At 40.6% G+C, this 19,141-nt stretch overlaps 1 protein-coding gene across 1 annotated transcript; it reads left to right on the top strand.

Moving 5' to 3' along the window:
• The first annotated feature begins 846 nt into the window (after window positions 1-846).
• On the top strand, window positions 847-18,342 carry LOC126536361 (putative methyltransferase DDB_G0268948). Its single transcript, XM_050183293.3, has 6 exons — window positions 847-1,098; window positions 1,932-2,089; window positions 9,559-9,766; window positions 11,496-11,596; window positions 15,402-15,539; window positions 18,084-18,342. Exons 1-6 carry the CDS (start codon window positions 985-987, stop codon window positions 18,187-18,189), a joined length of 825 nt encoding a protein of 274 aa, XP_050039250.1. The 5' UTR covers window positions 847-984; the 3' UTR covers window positions 18,190-18,342.
• The last annotated feature ends 799 nt before the right edge of the window (window positions 18,343-19,141 follow it).

The raw sequence follows: 19,141 nt of genomic DNA, 5'->3' as shown, positions 1-19,141 counted from the left end.
TTTCAAGGTATGCGGAGTGAAACTCGCGGTAAAAATGCACTGTTGTCCCACTTACTTTTTTATCAAACTGCCATTTTTATGCACTGAATCCCGAAAATAACCAGAATGCCCATGTACTCCTAAAGATTGGTTCCAAGTGGATACGCCTTGCGAATTCTTCGGCTGCAATTCGTAAATTGCAATATGTGTCGTAATTATAGTTTGCACTTAATTAGTGTTTTTGTTAATTAGTCGAATTTGCATTTCACTTTCTCTTGCGAGTAATGTCCGTCGCTCTAATATCCAGCTCAAAGACTAGAATTATGCTATCTGCCACAGACGATATTTAAACATTCTGTATGGTCGAAAGAAAGAAAAAAAAGAAATACACCAGCCGGCTGAATTAATGATTGACAAATGAAGGGGACTTCGCGAGCCCGTAGCAGGGGCAACATTTGATTGCCGATAACTCTGCTCATAAAATTAAGACGCATGCAAGAATATTTCAAAAGATTCGCACATTCGTCGAATGACGCCGTTTATTACCACACATATTTCACTCCTTTTTAGAAGGTGTTAAGAGAATGATAATCGACAGGGGGCGTACACCAGAGCCCCACGTGCACCTGCTTCACAAAGTAAGTCCAGTGATTGAAGAATAGTGACCGATGTGATGCATTGGCATATTAAAGGCTGATCGTGCCCATAGCAAACAGACGCGCAACTCTATGAGCATTATATCGTGAAAGCTTAGCGGTAGTCGCGGCCTGAGGAACCGAAACTATTGGTTTCCGTATCATCTGTCATCTGGCGTTGCTCTTGGCGCTGCTAGCGCTGCTTTGCATGTAGACGTCGACATACCTCTCGTTCCTATTCACACGTCTTTTGGTGGATATCATAAATTAGCGTTGTCGGCGTTATCGGAGAAAACCTACAACCGACTTTTCACAGCGCCGTAAGCTGTACGCCTCCAAGGCTCTCGCTGTTTGCTTTCAGACCTTTAGCATGAGTGATTTTTATGTTAGCATAACCAAAAGCCATGCCGACATATACGCGAAGTTTCGTCCCACTGCTCCACAAGCTCTCATTGATCAGATACTGAAGTTCGTGAAAGAGAAGGTAGGCCGAAGTGAATCCTCCTTGAATCGGCGACTCCTGCGTTATGGCGTTGTGCTCAACGTTACAACTGGTTGTACCCACGGGGAAAGGAAAAAGTCGGGAGAGAGCATTAAGTCATGCAGCCAGACTTGGCGATGGAACGCTTCGTGAACCCAGCCCTTTGCTCAGTGGTGGCCCAACACGTGATCTTTTGCGTTTAGGTCACGGAGCAAGAATAGAGATATTCTGAGACGTTTGTTTCCCAGTAGCTATGCCAGAAGTTCTTTATTCGGTGCGCACTTGTTCGGCTGCCCTGCCGTGGCTCGGCCTGCGGAGCGGGAACACAAAAACCAACCGCGCACTTTGACGTGCAATCACGTGTTGGGCCGATAGGTGTGGCTTCAATCGTGTTGCGCGATGCTTTGTACTAACCTTGTTGTATCTAAGCAGCGCAGCCGTGCGTTCCTAGAACGAGCAAATACAAAGCTGTCCTACCCTCGTGTTATTACTAGTACTTGAAAGCAAAAACAAAATTAATTTCATTGCATTGCGCATAACAATTAATATCCGTGATGCATATGTCATTAGCCTTGCAGATTACCACGCGTAGATAACGTCTGACCTTCACACGGTGTAAGAATTAATACACCGTGGACCTTCACTTGTTACTTCTGACTGCTTCTGACTGAACATAGTCAATTCAAAAAACTGCCTTTGAAGGTAAATATATAGCGATCAACATAAACTCTACGCAATTAATAAGTGAACATTAATATTAATTTTGTTTGTTATGGTCATCGGATTTTATAACTATCTGTGATGGTTCAGGTTGTGCTTGAATTTTTCCTCTGCAGATATCAGACCTGAACCTTGCAGTAGATGTTGGCTGTGGCCCTGGCACAAGTACAACAGCACTGGCCTCATACTTCAAAGAAGTTCATGGCTATGACATATCTGAAGCACAAATCTCTGAAGCAAAAGCACTTCACAAATTAAAAAATGTTTCCTTTAGGTGAGACAACCTTAACTCAGCCATGTGTCAAACTCAAGTGGATTACCAATTGAGCTGGCAGTGTAGTACATCTGCAATGCTTGCAATGAAGCATTGTCAGCATATATATATATATATATATATCATCAGCAGCCTGCTGCACCCACTGCAGGGCAAAGGCCTCTCCCATACTGCTCCAACTACCTCGGTCGTGTGCTAATTGTGGCCATGTTGTCCCTGCAAACTTCTCATCCGCCCACCTAACTTTCTGCCGCCCCCTGCCACGCTTCCCTTCTCTTGGAATCCAGTCCATAACCCTTAATGACCATCGGTTATCTTCCCTCTTCATTACATGTCCTGCCCATGCCCATTTCTTTTTCTTGATTTCAACTAAGATGTCATTAACTTGCGTTTGTTCCCTCACCCAATCTGCTCTTTTCTTATCGCTTAATGTTACACCCATCATTCTTCTTTCCATAGCTTGTTGTGTCGTCCTCAATAGGTAGAACCCTTTTCGTAAGCCTCCAGGTTTCTGCCCCGTAGGCGAGTACTGGTAAGACAAAGCTGTTATACACTTTTCTTTTGAAGGATAATGGCAACCTGCTGTTCATGATCTGAGTGATAATGCCTGCCAAACGCACCCCAGCCCATTCTTATTCTTCTGATTATTTCAGTCTCATGATCCGGATCCACGGTCACTACCTGCCCTAAGTAGATGTATTCCCTTACCACTTCCAATACCTCGCTACCTATCGTAAACTACTGTTCTCTTCCGAGACTGTTGAACATTACTTTAGTTTTCTGCAGATTAATTTTTAGACCCACCCTTCTGCTTTGCCTCTCCAGGTCAGTGAGCATGCATTGCAATTGGTCCCCTGAGTTACTAAGCAAGGCAATGTCATCAGCGAATTGCAAGTTACTAAGGTATTCTCCATTAACTCTTATCCCCAATTCTTCCCAATCCAGGTCTCTGAATTCCTCCTGTAAACACGCTGTGAATAGCATTGAAGAGATGGTATTTCCCTGCCTGATGCCCTTCTTTATTGGGATTTTGTTGCTTTCTCTATGGAGGACTACAGTCGCTGTAGAGCCGCTATAGATATCTTTCAGTATTTTTGCATACGGCTCGTCTACACCCTGATTCCCTACTGCCTGCATGACTGCTGAGGTTTCGACTGAATCAAACATTTTCTCGTAATATATATATATATATATATTGACATAATTGACACAAAGATGTGGGGCTCCCGCACCACAGCACGGCGCGCGCAATGGTCGGCGCCACGAAAGACAATGAAGTGCGTAAGCTGCACGCTCTTGTTCTGGCCCGCCATTGAACAGAAGCATCTATTTTGTATTTTGCAAGTCTCCAATCTGCGTTACATTTTTCTGGTGGAGGTGCTGGGTACATGCTACCACTCCCAGATAGAACACCATCTACGAGCCCAGTACAAAGTCCGGTCAAGCTGACTCCTGTGCACGTACGGACAAGCCGCCGACTTCAAGGACTGCTGCCTGAGCACGAGCCTCTACCCAATCAAGTCAGAAGGATGAGTACATCGGTTCCATCTTCTTCCTCGACCACGCCGACCGAGGTCGTCCTCAACCAGCCGCGTATCCCCACGTCCTCCCATGGGGACACCTTCGAGGATGTAGAGGACTGGCTCGATCACTTTGAGCGTGTCGCAGAATCCAATGGCTGGACTCCAGAGCGCAAGCTACGCAACGCCTACTTTGCCCTCGAGAACTAAGCGCGGACATCGTTTGAGAACCGTGAGGCGGCCCTATCGACATGGGACGAATTCTAACGGCAGCTAATCGGCACATACACCAGCCTCAATCGCAAGAAGCAAGCTGAATCTGCAATTCAGGCAAGAGTACAGAGGCCGAACGAAAGTGTCGCATGTGTTTGTCGAAGATATGTGCTGACTTTTCCGACACGCGAATCCGTCCATGCCAGAAGAAAAGAAGCTCAGGAACTTGATGCGTGATGTCAAGCAAGAGTTATTTGATGCCCTAATATGCAACCCACCAAAGACCATTGCAGAGTTTCTCGCGAAAGCCGTATCAATGGAAAAGGCACTGCAGCAGCGAACAAGGCAGTACAACCACGATGTGTCGACCCTATCGCGTGACTATCTCGCTATACCCCTGGACAATACCGACGCCTTGCGGGAGCCCCACATCTTTATGTCAATATATATATATAGGGGTCAGACAGGGAGACACAATCTCTCCAATGGTATTCACTGCGTGCTTGGAAGAAGAATTCAAGCTATTAAACTGGGGAGGCTTAGGAGCAAGGATCGATGGCGAATATCTCAGCAACGTTCAGTTTGCCGATGACATTGTTCTATTCAGCAACAATGCAGACGAGTTACAACAAATGATTGAGGACTTTAACGGAGAGAGTGTAAGATAGTGGGGTTTAAGATTAATATGCAGAAGACAAAGATAAACGTGAATAGCCGGGCAAAGGAACAAGAGTTCGGGATTGGCAGTCAGCCACTAGAGTCTGTGAAGGAGTACGTTTACCTAGGTCAATTAATCAGAGGGAACCCTTATCATGAGAAGGAAATTCATAGAAGAATAAAAATGGGCTGAATCCCATATGGCAGACATTGTCAGCTCCTGCCTGGAAGCTTACCGTTAATTACCATTGAAAAGGAAGGTGCACAATCGGTGCATTTTACCAGTGCTGACATGTGGGGCGGAGACTTGGGAGACACAAAGAAGCTTGAGAACAAGTTAAGGACCGCGCAAAGAGTGATGGAACGAAGATTGCTAGGCATAATTTAAGAGACAGAAAGAGAACGGTTTGGACCAGAGAGCAAATGGGTATAGACGATATTCTAATTGACACCAAGAGAAAATAATGGAGCTGGGCAGGTCATGTAATGTGCCGGTTAGATAACCGTTGGACCATTTGAGTTACAGAATGGATACCAAGAGAAGGGAAACGCAGTCAAGGACAGCAGAAGACTAGGTGGAGCGATGAAATTAGGAAATTTGCGGGCGCTAGTTGGAATGGGTTGGCACAGGACAGGGGTAATTGGAGATTGCAGGGAGAGGCCTTCGTCCTGCAGTGGACATAAAACAGGCTGATGATGATGTGTGTGTGTGTGTTTGTGAACACGCTTATGAGGGGTGCATTGGTTTAGTTTTCAACTAATGATTAATCCTCACTTCCGTGTTCGAACATGATATGCAAAATGTACTACAAAAGCAAACAGTCAGCCTTGTGAAATACTTTTACTGCAGGTAGCACTTAAGGGCTGGTCATATGGTTTATTTGAGCCATTTACTCATGTCCCTAAGTAATACATAATACATCCAACTGGTCGTATGCGAGGGCACCTTGGAAGCACTACAGAAGTCCAATGGCAACAATGAAGCCAAATTGGAGATAATATATACCCTGTTGTTCTAGCAATACAGCTTTAAAGTTGTCAGTGACAACTTTCATAGAATAGATAGAGTGCTCTAAAACAACCGATCAAATAAGGCAGCAGTCTCACCACCTTCAGTGTCAGCCCAGTGCACTGCCTTTAAGGTCACACAGGAACACGGGAAGAGAATAAATTCTGAACACATGTTGCCATAGAAAGTTTTAGCTAAATTTTTTCACCTTAAGCTGCTTATAAGTATTGAACTATTTCGATAAAGGCATGCAGGAACAGAAAGCAAGAATGACAGTTTTGTATTTTATAGCACGCTTAGAGCACTGATGCCTCTGACTTCTTACACAGTTATGCAGGATATAATCATGCAGAATCGCATAGGATTGAAGTGCATAATAGTTCTTCACCATGCACGACTGTGCAAATAGCTTTTTAACTGATCACTGTCTGCAGATCAGGGTAAGCAGTTGCACTAATTATCAGTAAATTAGAGCTCATTTTAGCCATGTCTGCAATTTTTGTGGTTTGTTGTCATTCTTGGCATACTGTTAATGAAGTAAGTAATTCAGGCTTAATCCTGCCCTCAGGACTTTTCTTCATGGGTAGAATTTCCATGTGACCCATAATGGCTCTCACATTCAGGTGTATAATGCTTGTGCTCATGATTGTGGCTGCCAGCCACGTTTCGTTTATATATCAGTTGTAGATAGATAAAAGCAGGACTAAATCAGTAATTATAGAAGCACACATCACAACATATGGTACTGAGTGTGTAGCTTCCTTGTCTCTCTTTCTGATGGATAAGAAATCAGCACCTTTAGACATTGGTGCGGTCTAACGATAAAACAATGTGATTCCAAATTGTGGTATTACTTATGCCTCTAGTTAAGGCATGTTCATGCATGCACACATCATTTTTTTTTTACCAACTGCTTCTTCAGTAAACATTCAGTTGTGTTCGCTTCTCTCCTTTGTTTTGCTTGATTCTACTTTAGTTGAGATGCCCATCTACATTACACAAATGTTTACTATTTGGCAAAATAAGTTGTACCTCGCATTTCGCTAACCAATTGCATTACACCAGCATATTATGGTGCTTGTCATTTTAGCCAATATAATGTGTTCATTTGCTGCAAATAAGCCGGGTAGATCTCCTAATACTCCGACGTTCAGTGTGACAAGGACACTGTGACAGTGCTCAATAGCTTTGTGATGTGGGTCTGCATTAAAAGTTTATTTATTTTTATTTTCCTCCTTTTTATTTTTTTATTTCTTTAGCTAAAACACATTGGCGAGCTAGTTGGTTAGAATTCATGATCGAATGTGTAAGCGCGACTGAACAATGACGTAGAAAGTAACTAACACACAGAGACAGCGCTGTCTCTGTTTCTTTCTTTCTACATCCTCATTCAGTCGCGCTTACACATTCTATCATGATTTTTTTTTTATCATCTATTTCAGCCGGTTTAGCCAGCTGCCATCCACAGAGCGCAGTATCAGCATGAACGATCATTTGAAAATTTAGCCAATGGGTCAACAGTATACATAGTAATATACCCATCATCCGGCAAAGCATGATTGCCAGTGGCTATGGCACAGTACTGCTGATTGCAAGGTTGTGGGTTGGATTCCCTGTGGTGGCAGAGCGCAAGAATGCTTGTGTACCTAATCCCCTTCAGCCACGGTGTACAAATTTGTGTACACGACTTATTTTTGCCAGCTCTGTCCAGTGGCAATAACGGACAAACGTGTGGTATTGCACTATGCGTACTGAACTGAACCACTTGCATACTCAATGTGGCTCGGCTTCAATTCAGCGCAGCGAGTATTGCTACACACGACCACTTTAGTGAACGTACTAACATATTTGAAGGGATGTTCGACCCGCTGCATTTCGTTAGCGATGGCAAAATAATCTTTTCTTCCTTTGTCGTAGTGCCTGAAGCCAATGACTAAATTGTTCATTTGCTTTGAGCTGGTCAGTCAGTTATTTTTATCAAAAGATGTGATGTGGATGATTGTGGGCTAAATCAACATTAATTACTCCGTAGTAATTAGTACTAACTAGAAAACGTACAGCACATCATTCTACTGCCTTCATTTCCCTTTAGAGAAAATTACAGTACCTCGTAATATAGTAATGATCAAGTTTATTTGCCATCATACATATTAGATGGGAGGGCAGAGGAAAAAAAGGTGCTCACAGGCAGCTTGACCAGCCCCCTGATTGGTTTATTTTGGCAGAAGCAGCACAGGAACACATAAAAGTATACACATAATTGGCACAATAAGCAAAATGTAACAAAGAGGATAATGATCGAGTCTCGAACAAAGACAAATTCTACTGGAAATACAAACCACGGAATAGCATGAAATCACAGTAAAAGGAAGTATACAAAATTAAGCACTGTACACAATGTGGAGGTTCCGATAAGAACAAGAAGACAAATCGAAGCTATCAAATTTCAAAAGATAGGGTAACGCATAAGATAAATGCTGTTGTCCAGCTTTAAGACGAGGAGTGTGAACTAACCAGCTTTCGGCATATCTCTTGGTAACTTATTTTGCAAATTTGCAAGAATTTGTAAACTACTGAGGTTTTGTCTTATCTCTGTTTTGAACTTCACAACTTCACGCTCAGTCTGTACTTATATAAGCTGTGTTTACTGATTACTCTGGCAATGAGAAAAAGTTGAGCCGTGTGGGATCAGTATGGTGCATTATAAACCTGACAAATGTATTTTTTCTGTAAGTGATGACTGTGTTGCTAGCTAGAGGGAGCTGAGGTTCCCTATACCAGTTGTCAATAGTTGAGGTGAGAATAAAAAGGCGAGTTATAAAGAAGTTATTTAGTTTGTGATGATAGTTGATGTTTTAATCGGCCTACTATGCCTATGATTGGAGCTAACCTTGCATTTAGATTGTTTATGTGATAGTGCCAAGACGTATGACAAAAGAAAACTATTTCAATTTTATTTTCCCATCTTACAATACAGATGGAGGGTTTGCAGAAAAAAGCTACACCAGGGCAGCTTGATGAGTCTGCAAACCTAATGTTCAGCAGGGAGGCAGTACTGGAACAAGCACAATTAAAAAAAAGATAATAAGTATACCAAGGAATCACTAAAGTATACACGAAACAGCAATATGTACACGTAAGTAAACTTAAGCCACGTTACTTAAATACATAGTATGAAGCTCTTTGCACGAACAAGAAAACAAATTGAAATTAATTAGACTATAACTATGCCAACACATTTGAAACTCTACAATATCTATAATACAGGAGTTCCATACTATGGGTTGGTGTGGCATATTGTTTTTTTTTTTTTTTTTTTTTTTTTTTTTTTTGGGGGGAGGGGGGGGGGGGGGGGGGGGGGGAGTTGCGAAAAGTGACTGCCTTAGTTTTCTGTTCATTTATACACATGGAGTTTGACATTACTCATTTTCCTAGCAATGTCAAGGTTTTGTTACATGCGGACTTTATTTCCGAAATATTTTTTCCTGAGAAGAAGATTGTAGCATCATCTGTATAAATAATAAATCTTACTTCAGGGTTTATATTTAAAATACTATTAAGGTGCTTGTGAAAGAGGAGAGGTCCCAGTATGCTACCTTGTGGTACACCAATTCGGGTATATTTAACTGCAGAAGACGCATTATGCAGTTAGCTGAACCACTTGTTTTATCTATGATAGATACGACCATATTAATTGTAAAGCCTTTCTGCGAATCTCGTATTGATGTAACTTTTCCAACAAAATGCCATGATCCACCAAGTTGAAAGCCTTTGAAAAACAGCAAGTGCTGTAGACTTTCTTTCAAACTGTTTCAGTATAAATTATTTCTGTGCAAGAAGTGCCAGTTCAGCTGATTTGCTTTTAGTGAAGCCAAATTGATATGAAATAAGCAGTTGGTACTTTTCAACACTTTGACACATTCACCTGCAATCTATCATAATTCCTGGCAAAAGCCTCAGCACAGTATCAACAAATAAAAAAATAAACAAACATTTATGAATGTGAATTGTTTTGCAACATCAAATAAATTGTCCTCGTTTTGTTTTCTTTTTGTCACGCATTTCCACAGTGTGTCACCAGCCGAGACGATCACTGAAAAAGATCAATCTGTGCAGTTGGTGATGGTAATGCAGGCTGTTCACTATTTCAACTTGGATGCATTCTACAAGGAAGTAATAAGAATCCTGGTGCCACATGGGGTGCTGGCACTCTGCAGCTACCTGATTCCCAAGCCTGTTAGCAAGAACCAGGAGAGGATGGACAGTATAATAGACAATGTAAGCAAACCCTCAAAGATTATTTCCTTGTGGATTTTTTCATCGGGTGTTTACCAACGCAGAGTTTGCAAAGGCTTAATCTCCTTTTCATACATAATTACGAAAATTGTTGGCGAGAATGGTGCTGTTTTCTTTCTTTCTTTATTTTTTTTTTTTTGAAACATTTATGCTATACGGGGCAGATATTTCAGGTACGAAAATTTCAAATCTATAGAGCATAGGGACTTGTAAATTTATCTTTGAAACCAGATTGAATACAGATCAAATAGTTATTAGTTTCTTAATAATTTTCTTTTTCCAAACACGGTGCAAACTTTTTGCATAGATGTGTAATAACTCTTGCTGGCCTTGTATTTTTGCCTTGCTGAACTGGCAATGAATTAATTCATATTTGCTAACGTTCATCTGTCAATCATCCCCACATATTAGTGCAGGTTATTCAATAACCATTTAAAATGCAAGATATCTGAATTTTCTAACAGCAGCTATTCAGCATCGGTTTAGAAACATTGGCTATCGGGAGGCTGAGTCATAGAGCAGGATATTAACTTACTATTCAGGAGTTTGAAATATTTGTTTAATCCTACATAGATGCAATTCTTGTTGCTTTCTTTCACAATAACATTATGTGTACATTCTGGACTTGTTTTCACTGCAGTAGCGCAGACAGGCTACAAATTATATAATAATAATAAAGCGGGAACTCTTGGTTGTTCTTTTCATTGAAAAGCTTGAGACATTGTTTAGTATGGCAGATACTTGAACCAGTTGGTGAATGACTGCATAGAAGTGTGCAGTGCTAGTACTAGTAGGTAGCACTGTTTACTTCTGTTCAGTGAGCGTTGTTACATAGAAAGGGAATGTATTCAACAGAGTGCAAATATATCCATGATTAGGATGCCATAGTGAAACAATGTTTCGAACATGCTTCTGCACTCTTACAATCCAGTAGTACTTTTCATTTGCACAGTCATGTATGCTGACTACAACGAGCAGCTTTTTCTCTACTTGTAGTTGTCATCGTTGTCTATGTCCCTCGCTGAAAGGTCATAAAAAACATTTTCATTGGTCCTTAGCTGGCATTCGAAGTGTGCAAATGCAGACCAAAGGGGACATGCCTTATGAAGACACCATCTCAAAAGAAATAAACATAACCAACTGACACAAAAGCACAAGTGGTGGCAACTTCTGCACACCATTTTGCTCTGTGATCACTACAGACCATTCGTATGCTATATACTATGTGCTTCACTTAATTCACACTTGCGAGGAATGCTCCATGTTGTGCTATTCCCCGTGTATTTTCCAAACTAGAACTGCTCTTGACAGTGATGCAGTAAATCAATAGTGTGCATGCAGAGAAACATATGAGTGTCGAACTTGTTTATTGCAAAAAAAAATATGCTTAGGCTTTCTGCAGCTACCGCTGATCTGATAACTGTAGATAACACAACTGGCGTTTCTTTGCTTCTTTATCTTTTTTTGAATGCACATAAGTTCAGCAAAGTCTGGTTGGTGCTAGTGTGTGAAAAACCTTGCAGTGTTTACTCTCTCATGATTAACTTGACCTCTGCCTATTTTGAACATGTGCTGCTTTCATACAAATTAAGAGCCATGCTTAAAATTTCCTGCCATTGTGTTGTGTCAAGCTCAGGTTTCTCTGTGTGCGTGTGCTCAAAAACAGGCTATAGTCGAAATCTGACGCTCATTTCACTGTGGCTATTTACAGGAAATCATCAAGGGTATACCAAAGGAATACTGGCCATCGGCTTTAGATGTTGTCAACAACCTGTATCGAGACATCCAGCCTGCTTTTGAGGATCACATTCGGTAAAATGGTCTATAAGTTGAAAGTGCTAGAATTTGGGATGTGGAACAATAAGTTACACTTAGTTCCGTCTTAACAAAAATCAGTGCGAAGAAGACATAGACGAGCAAAGATACGACAAACACGGGCGATGACTCACAACTAACATATTATTTCCAACGAAACAGAATAACTAGGAAACCACAAACAAAGGAGAATAGAAACCCTCTCATGTGTGTACAGAAACGAAAGTAGCAAGCAAGTCGCAATCCCATGGCTGGTTAATCAAGAGCTGGTTCGCAGACACTCCCATAGTTATGACACTTCTGCCTGTGACAAAGCTATCGAAGGTTGACTGATACATCTGTCACCTTCCAAAAGCATGTAAAAGGCGTTCATTATTTATCTTGTTTTTTTTGCACTATGCCGGTGCAAAATCTAAGTTCTATCAAAAACGGGTTTACAACTTTTGTGGCAGTGAACCGCCAAATGTGAGCCGGTGCCATTCTTTACGTTGAGTGCGTACTCCTGGATCCTGATATTTAAACATCGACTAGCTTGCCCTATGTAAACTTTTCCACAAGAGCATGGTATTGTAGAGACAACTTTAATTTTACAATCCACGTACTTCATTTGTGTGATAGCGCATCTTGCACATTTGTCACACGTCACTTCATTCATCTTTTTGTGGATAGCTGGACAAATCTGACCAAGCTTGTGGCCAACACTAAAAATGACATCAAACTTATACCTGCTTGCCACATTTTTTAACATGTGTGCTAGCCTATGCAAATAAGAAAGCGATACTACATTCTTTCTCTTCTCAGGATCACCATCAACTGTTGCTCTTTTCGGATTGCCTTTAACTGATTGTGCCACTTTTTCACAAGCTCTTATGATAACACTGGTAGGATACCCTGCTTCTTTTAGTCCGGGTACTTGCCTCTCAAAACTACATTGCACCCAGTGGTGGCACAGTTTAAACAATGAAGAGTGTATGCAAGAAGCACTAATGCCACTTTTAGCTACTTGCGAGTGATCAGAGGAAAATCTAAGTAAAGGCTTTGCTGCCCTAGGGGACTACTCCCAGCAAACGTGGTCTGCTGCATAAAAAAATAAAATAATAGTGCTCTTGTGGAAAAGTTTACATAGGGCAAACTTGTCGATGTTTAAATATCAGGATCCAGGAGCATGCACTTCGATACCTTTGTCACAAGCATAAGTGTCATACCTATGGGAGTGTCTGTAAACCAGCTCTTGATTAACCAGCCACGGGGTTGTCACTTGTTTGCTACTTTCGTTTCCGTGCACACATGACAGGGTTTCTATTCTCCTCTGTTTGTGGTTTTCTACTTACTCTGTTTCGTTGGAAATAAAACATTAGTTGCAAGTCAGCGCCAGTGTTTGTCGTATCTTTGCTCGTATACATTTTTTTCGCACAGGTTTTTTGTTAAGATGGAACCACACCAACTCATCCAGGGGAAGTATTCTGTAAGAGTCCACGTAGTGGACATGTCTATTTCATCTGCTGTTGAAGTTCTGATTGGCTTGCCTGGGCTGCGCATCCATAGCAACGAGGCGCCACAGCTAATCAACACTTCAACAGCAGGCGAAATGGACATATCCACTAAGTGGACTCTTACAAAATACATCCCCAGCTTTCAGTTTTGATGAAGTACACTTAGTGTTGTGTATAAGTTAGGCTACAGGCATTGGGGTCTAAATCCCAACAGATGATTAATGATGCACTCACTTTAGTGGTGTACAAGACAGGTGAGTGTGACTTCTTTAAATTATCAGGCTGCTCCTACTTTAGTTCTTGCTAGTTTCCATCTGTTATTACTGTTTTAATGTGTATGGCATAGATGGTATATAATTTAACTAAAGCAGGTAAGTACCATTCAATTAATTTCGTATAGGAATGTGCTGTCAGTACAATTACCATATCCTTCCTATTGCTGTGAATATCTGAACTTCATTGTATTCATTAGGTGTTTTAACTAGATTACATATGCTTCAGAAAATAAGAATGATGAACAATAGCGTTTGAAGTAAGAAGCTTTAGCAGCTGAGCATACAATATGCACTAGGGCCTTTCATTCATACATTGTCGAACCAGGAAAAACCACTAATGCTACAACTTTTCTTGCAAGAGTAAACTGAAACAAGCATCATGTGCACGAAAACTTCACAAATTTTAATGCATGCAGAAATAACATATCAAGTCATGCTACATTACTAAATTTCTTTTTTTAAGGTAGCAAATAGGCCAGTCATGCAATGTGCTATGCATTTAAGGCACAGAGGGCTGGTAGTGCCACCTTGGTATCTGTGAAGCAGCCCCATGTGGTGCCACTTTCTGTGGCAGGTCTGGCATGAGTTGGCAAACAATTGCTGAAAGAGCCCCTTGCTTAAAAAAAAAAAAAAAAAAAACTACATTGTATTTAAAAAATACCCAACTAAGCCGAGCACTTCTTTCTTCCTTTGCAGCAGAGCATGGCCCCAAATTGTCAAAATATGTTACATATTTCAGTAACATCTTTACTGTCATATTATTGGTCACGTCGGCCTTCACTTCCAGTGTGCTCTTTTAATAAGTCGTTATTCTGGCAATGGCACGTTGAGATGGAGTCCAAACCATCAATATTCTTGCGTAGACAGATTTAATGCTTGTCTTTGCATCCATTTAGAACTTTGTCTTTGAAGGTGATACTTTGCGAACTCTTTCCTTACCGCTAGAAGTGTGCTCATTTTCATTGCTTTTATGTTATAACACTTTAGTTAACGTAGTAGTTGCAACATATACTGCAACACATAAAGGTATAGCCTGATCACTTGTGTTTTAAATAGATGTATAGCAGTAATAATTGCTCAGACAATTTTTGAGAATTCTTATATGAAACTTCAAAGAAGCACCTAAAGAAACACGAATAAAAGTTACAATTAGCTATTTTTAGCATAAGTGCTGAGAGCAAAAAAAAAAAATCTGAAATATACAAAATATGCAGCTGGTTCCTAGTTCCCTACTTTTGTAAGTCAGGTGATGCAAAAAAATATGAAGATTTGTTGGTATCAATACCAGCCATAGTGATGGCCATGCTATACTGGAAAGCAGTAGCTTCCCAAATGTGAAAATAGGTAAGTTTCTATTGTACAAGGAACATTTGTTTTTACTCATTGCAGCAGGCACCTGGTTCGTTTTTTACTGCATTTTTTAGGCTCACAAAGCAATGGTTGTTAGGTCACAGAGCATGCAGAAGCTTCCTCCTATTTGGTTATTGCATTCGATCGCCTTTTCCATGCGAGCAAGGTGGTCTACCATGCGTTCAACTGGCGCTGGAACATCCGCATGCTTTGTTCATTTCCTGTACAGTGCTGTACAGTAATGGGGAGTTGTGCACAATATTGTTCAGTAATGAATAAATGCACTTGCGCAGGCGGTGTTCAAAATGTAAGAGATTAGACAGCTAGTCAAGCTTCAGTTGAAGGTCAGTCTGAAATCGACTGCATGCTCTTGTATGAGTGAAAATTCAAACAAAAACAGATTTTCTTGGTTTTAGATAGCTGATCTGTGAACCACCACGAGCTTTAGCCAGAACCCATCTGTAGTTGTATGAAATATGGGCCAGCATAATTTCTGGATTCCTTTTACTCAGTTCTTTTTTCTTCTTATCATACACCACTCACAATACGCTGATCTTGGTGATAACGTGGGCAGAGTGTTGCTCAGACCACTGATAAATCGTGAAAACAAAAAGAATTGGAATAGAATCATTACACTATCCTAGACAAACTTACGTTGAGCATGCTTTGTTATACCCTTTCCAGGATAGAGTGCATTGAGGACCGTAAGATGAGGACTGTTGCTGACTATGTGAACCTCACAAAGACATGGTCAGCGTACAAGCTTTTCCTCAAGCAGCAGCCTTCAGAAGCAGACGAGCTGTGTCGAAAGTTGACATCTATGTGAGCATTACAAGCCTTTGTCTTCAAATTGCAAAGTGCCAATCATTGAGCAGTTTAACAGAGCAAGTGCACGACATAGACAGGAGACCCATGCTCATTGCAGCAACTTGTAACATTGTGTGCAAAGAAAGTGCACAGAACTTTTAATGTGTGAGCATTAAAAATTCAGTTAAAAGTTAGCATTAATTATAAATATATGTTGGTCAGCAGACCATTTATATATATGGTCTACTTCAGACTATTTCAGTTGCCCTTTGCTCCTTAAAGAGGCTAGGACATATGTGACATGTTGAGTGAGCTCCTGAACAACACTTTGCAATGTGGTCGGCACAGTGTAAATCAAGGTACTCGGACCTTAAAGAGGTGTGACATGATGCCTAACGCATTTTTCTCGCATTTGCCGCTAAATTGCCACCGACTTTTGTTGCCGCAACCAAATGTAGTCACCATATGTTTCGACATAAACATGTCCAAACTGATGTTATCATTACTTAAAAGCGTACTGACACAAAAATTCTTACTCGAAATAACCGGAAGATTACATTGCTGCGAGCTCACACGTACCAGCTGTAAAGTATCAACAGCAAATGCCATTTAGAAATAATTTTCATTTAATTTTGAACTGTGTGCAAGTGACAAATCAGGAAGTGCAGCGCCTTTCAATGTAGTCATCAGCATAGGTCCTATTTGTAAACACTATTACGTCACGAGTTTTCGGCAACTGATTTTGGTGACTTGCAGCATCATTGGCTTGTCTTGCCATTTGGAAGATGTTTCAGCACTGTTTGCATTAGGTGTCTTGAAATGAGGGCACACAAAGTCTACGTGCAAACTTCTTACCATTTATGGATTACCAGGTTACTGGTGCCATGGCCGGCAGTAGCAAAGCTGGTGGTGACACCTTGTGACAATTTGCTCAACTACAATGCACTCTGATCTCTCTCTATCTAGGCCATGGGCCATCCCTTCTAATAAACGTTTCAATCAATCAATCTCTCTTTTTGTGGTGTCAGTGTTATTGTTTAAGGGAATTATCATGACAGTACGGCACTTTAATGATTATGTCGCTGCCAACACTTTACACCAGCAGTTCAGTAGAATAATGCAAGTTGCAGCATTAGTTTTGTGTGCTCTCTGGTTAGCTACTGTGTCACCAGATGTCATTACCAGTGTTGTTCCTGCAAACCACAAACAGTATGGAGTTTGTGGACACACTAAATCGAGGCTAAAACTCTCCAATGCTGAGATCATGCAGCGCAACAAAGCATTAGGATGGTATAGCAATTCACAGGCTTCCCACCAAACTAGTAGACAAAACGGGAGCACAGATGGCATGGTAGACAATGTGCTAGTGTGCCTCACAGGTCTGCACACTCACTTGATCTTGGCTGTTTACAAGGATGCCTCTTAGGTCACAGGGCACAATGTGCTCTTCGAAATCCCAACCACAGCTGGTCGTGATATACAAGCATATAGTAATTGAACAATCGTTACACGCTGGAGCAAATAAGCTTCTTTAGCATGATTACTGGGTCAATAGCTACTGATTAAGCACATAAAACATAGCCAAAGGAATTTTGTGTCAGTACTTCTTTAAGTTACTTTTGTACACAATATTTTTCAAAGAGGTCTGCAATACACGAACATTCCTAAACAAGACGGAACCTCCCAAAATATGGAGACTTGAATTGAGGAACAATGGTTGCTGCTCTCATGGAGATACAAGAAGTTCTCCGCCATAGTACCTAGGTAGAGACAAATATTCAAGGAGCAAAAGCCCCCAGATTTTCTCTCTCGCACCCGCTTGTACTCACGCCTACGCACAAACATCCGGCGATCCCTCAAATGACCGTCTCGTGATGGAGACAAACCTCTTGTCAAGACATTGGCTGCAGTGTTGTTCAACCACTGTTTTTCAGCCACTGTTATTCAACGACTTCAAGAACATTTCTAGTATGTTATAGCATAACATTAGTGCAAGATGTCGTCAGCACTGCTGTTGTCAGATGTGCCCTTTGGCATTGTAAAGCTCTAGCTTGACGTGCAAGTGAATCCTTCTACAAGATAAAATTAGCTTTCAAGAAATGTTTGTTGGAAAACTAACAGAATGCCACATAGCAAAGTTTTGGAATAACATTACTTCGTTTATGCATATGTATGTATCTGAATTATCAAACATTTCTCACTGTTTAGAACACAGTGTATGGTACATTTTAAGCATGCAACATATATAAAAAAGAACAATTGTGTACTTACATTTATAGTGATTGAATCTGGCTATGTTCTAGTGCAACCTTTCTTTATTAGTACAACTTTTTTTTATTATTATAATCTCATTTCCTTGGGCCCACTCTGATATTCTCAATGTGTTGCCTGCAGATTTATTCCAGGATACCACAAGCTTCCTTTAAAATATAAACATACCTATAATAGCACCTTTGAGAGATTATTTTCACATCTTGTCATTGGCAGGCATTGTTGTGTGTACCATAAGTTCTGCACAGGTAATGAGCTTTGAAACAATTTTCTTTTTCTTGATAACAGACTGATGGAAGATGTTGGCAAAGTTGGAGAAGATCCAGAGAAAACAAGCCTTGAAGTGAAGACTCAATTCTTCATGATTTTAGCAAGAAAGCCTGGGTCTAAATAATTTGTGCGATTTGTATAACTGTGTATAATAAATCACACATAGCACGTGTGATGCTCGTGTGACTGTGGAATTAAGTCTACTCATAATGTTATTATATGGTGGAAATAAACATTGTGTAAATGTATATGATGTGAATAAATGTAATTTGCTTCATTACAGCCGTTTTACTGGGAACAACATTTATGGGCTAGGCAATGGGTCTATTATTTATGTTCATGCCTTTATCACACTTTGGTTCAGGCAAAGCTCTAGGCAACATTAAAAACAAAATCATATCTGAGCAGGTATAGCTGGGATCACGCAACAGCTGTGCAGTTTCAAGTTCAAGCATTTTAACTGCTATGCCATGGCTTTCTATTGTTTGTTTGTTTGTTTTTTCCTTCATTTACGGTGGTGAAACACCAAAGTGCCTAAAATAGAACGAAAAACTGTACTGCACCAATGGTGTGCAAAATTCAAGCACAACTTAAAAAAAAAAAAATCTAATCAGAAGCATTGCTTTTAACTCTTGTACATTCCATATATGTGAATTAGTCACCCTTAGTTGTTCACAGTGGTTTGGCATTTCTATCTATCATGCTTGCTCTTAAAAGGCTATATAAGCCAACAAAAAAAATTTCCGAGGTTCTGTCTAGTTACATCGAGAAACCTGACACTGACTAGGTTCAATTCAATTTTATTTTCAAACATATATACATACATTGGTGGCCTCCTTGGCAAAAAAGCTGTTTCAAACAGCTTGATGGGGCTAAGGAGGACATCGAGGCTCAAGGTTTTGCAAAGGAAGTTAATATCAAAATATTTTTTCAATGTTCACTGTAGAATGTCCCCAAAAGATACTGCATTTCGCCGATCAATAAAAGTAATGAATGATCAATTGTCTCTAGGCTTCTACAGGTATTCCACAACTGCATATGCCATGGCATCTCTTTCCTAATTGCTGAAGCATGCT

Source organism: Dermacentor andersoni, chromosome 4, assembly GCF_023375885.2.
Source record: "Dermacentor andersoni chromosome 4, qqDerAnde1_hic_scaffold, whole genome shotgun sequence".
Classification (NCBI taxonomy): domain Eukaryota; kingdom Metazoa; phylum Arthropoda; class Arachnida; order Ixodida; family Ixodidae; genus Dermacentor; species Dermacentor andersoni.
Note: the sequence above shows the minus strand (reverse complement) of the source record. Positions and strands in the feature narration are given on the sequence as shown.

What these genes read in the sequence shown, in the direction of transcription:
- LOC126536361 (XM_050183293.3), top strand. Translation starts at nt 985, where the DNA reads ATGAGTGATTTTTATGTTAGCATAACCAAAAGCCATGCCGACATATAC. An exon ending in TGAAGTTCGTGAAAGAGAAG is followed by an intron (nt 1,099 to 1,931) that starts GTAGGCCGAAGT and finishes TTTCCTCTGCAG; the next exon opens with ATATCAGACCTGAACCTTGC. An exon ending in GCTTTTGAGGATCACATTCG is followed by an intron (nt 11,597 to 15,401) that starts GTAAAATGGTCT and finishes TACCCTTTCCAG; the next exon opens with GATAGAGTGCATTGAGGACC.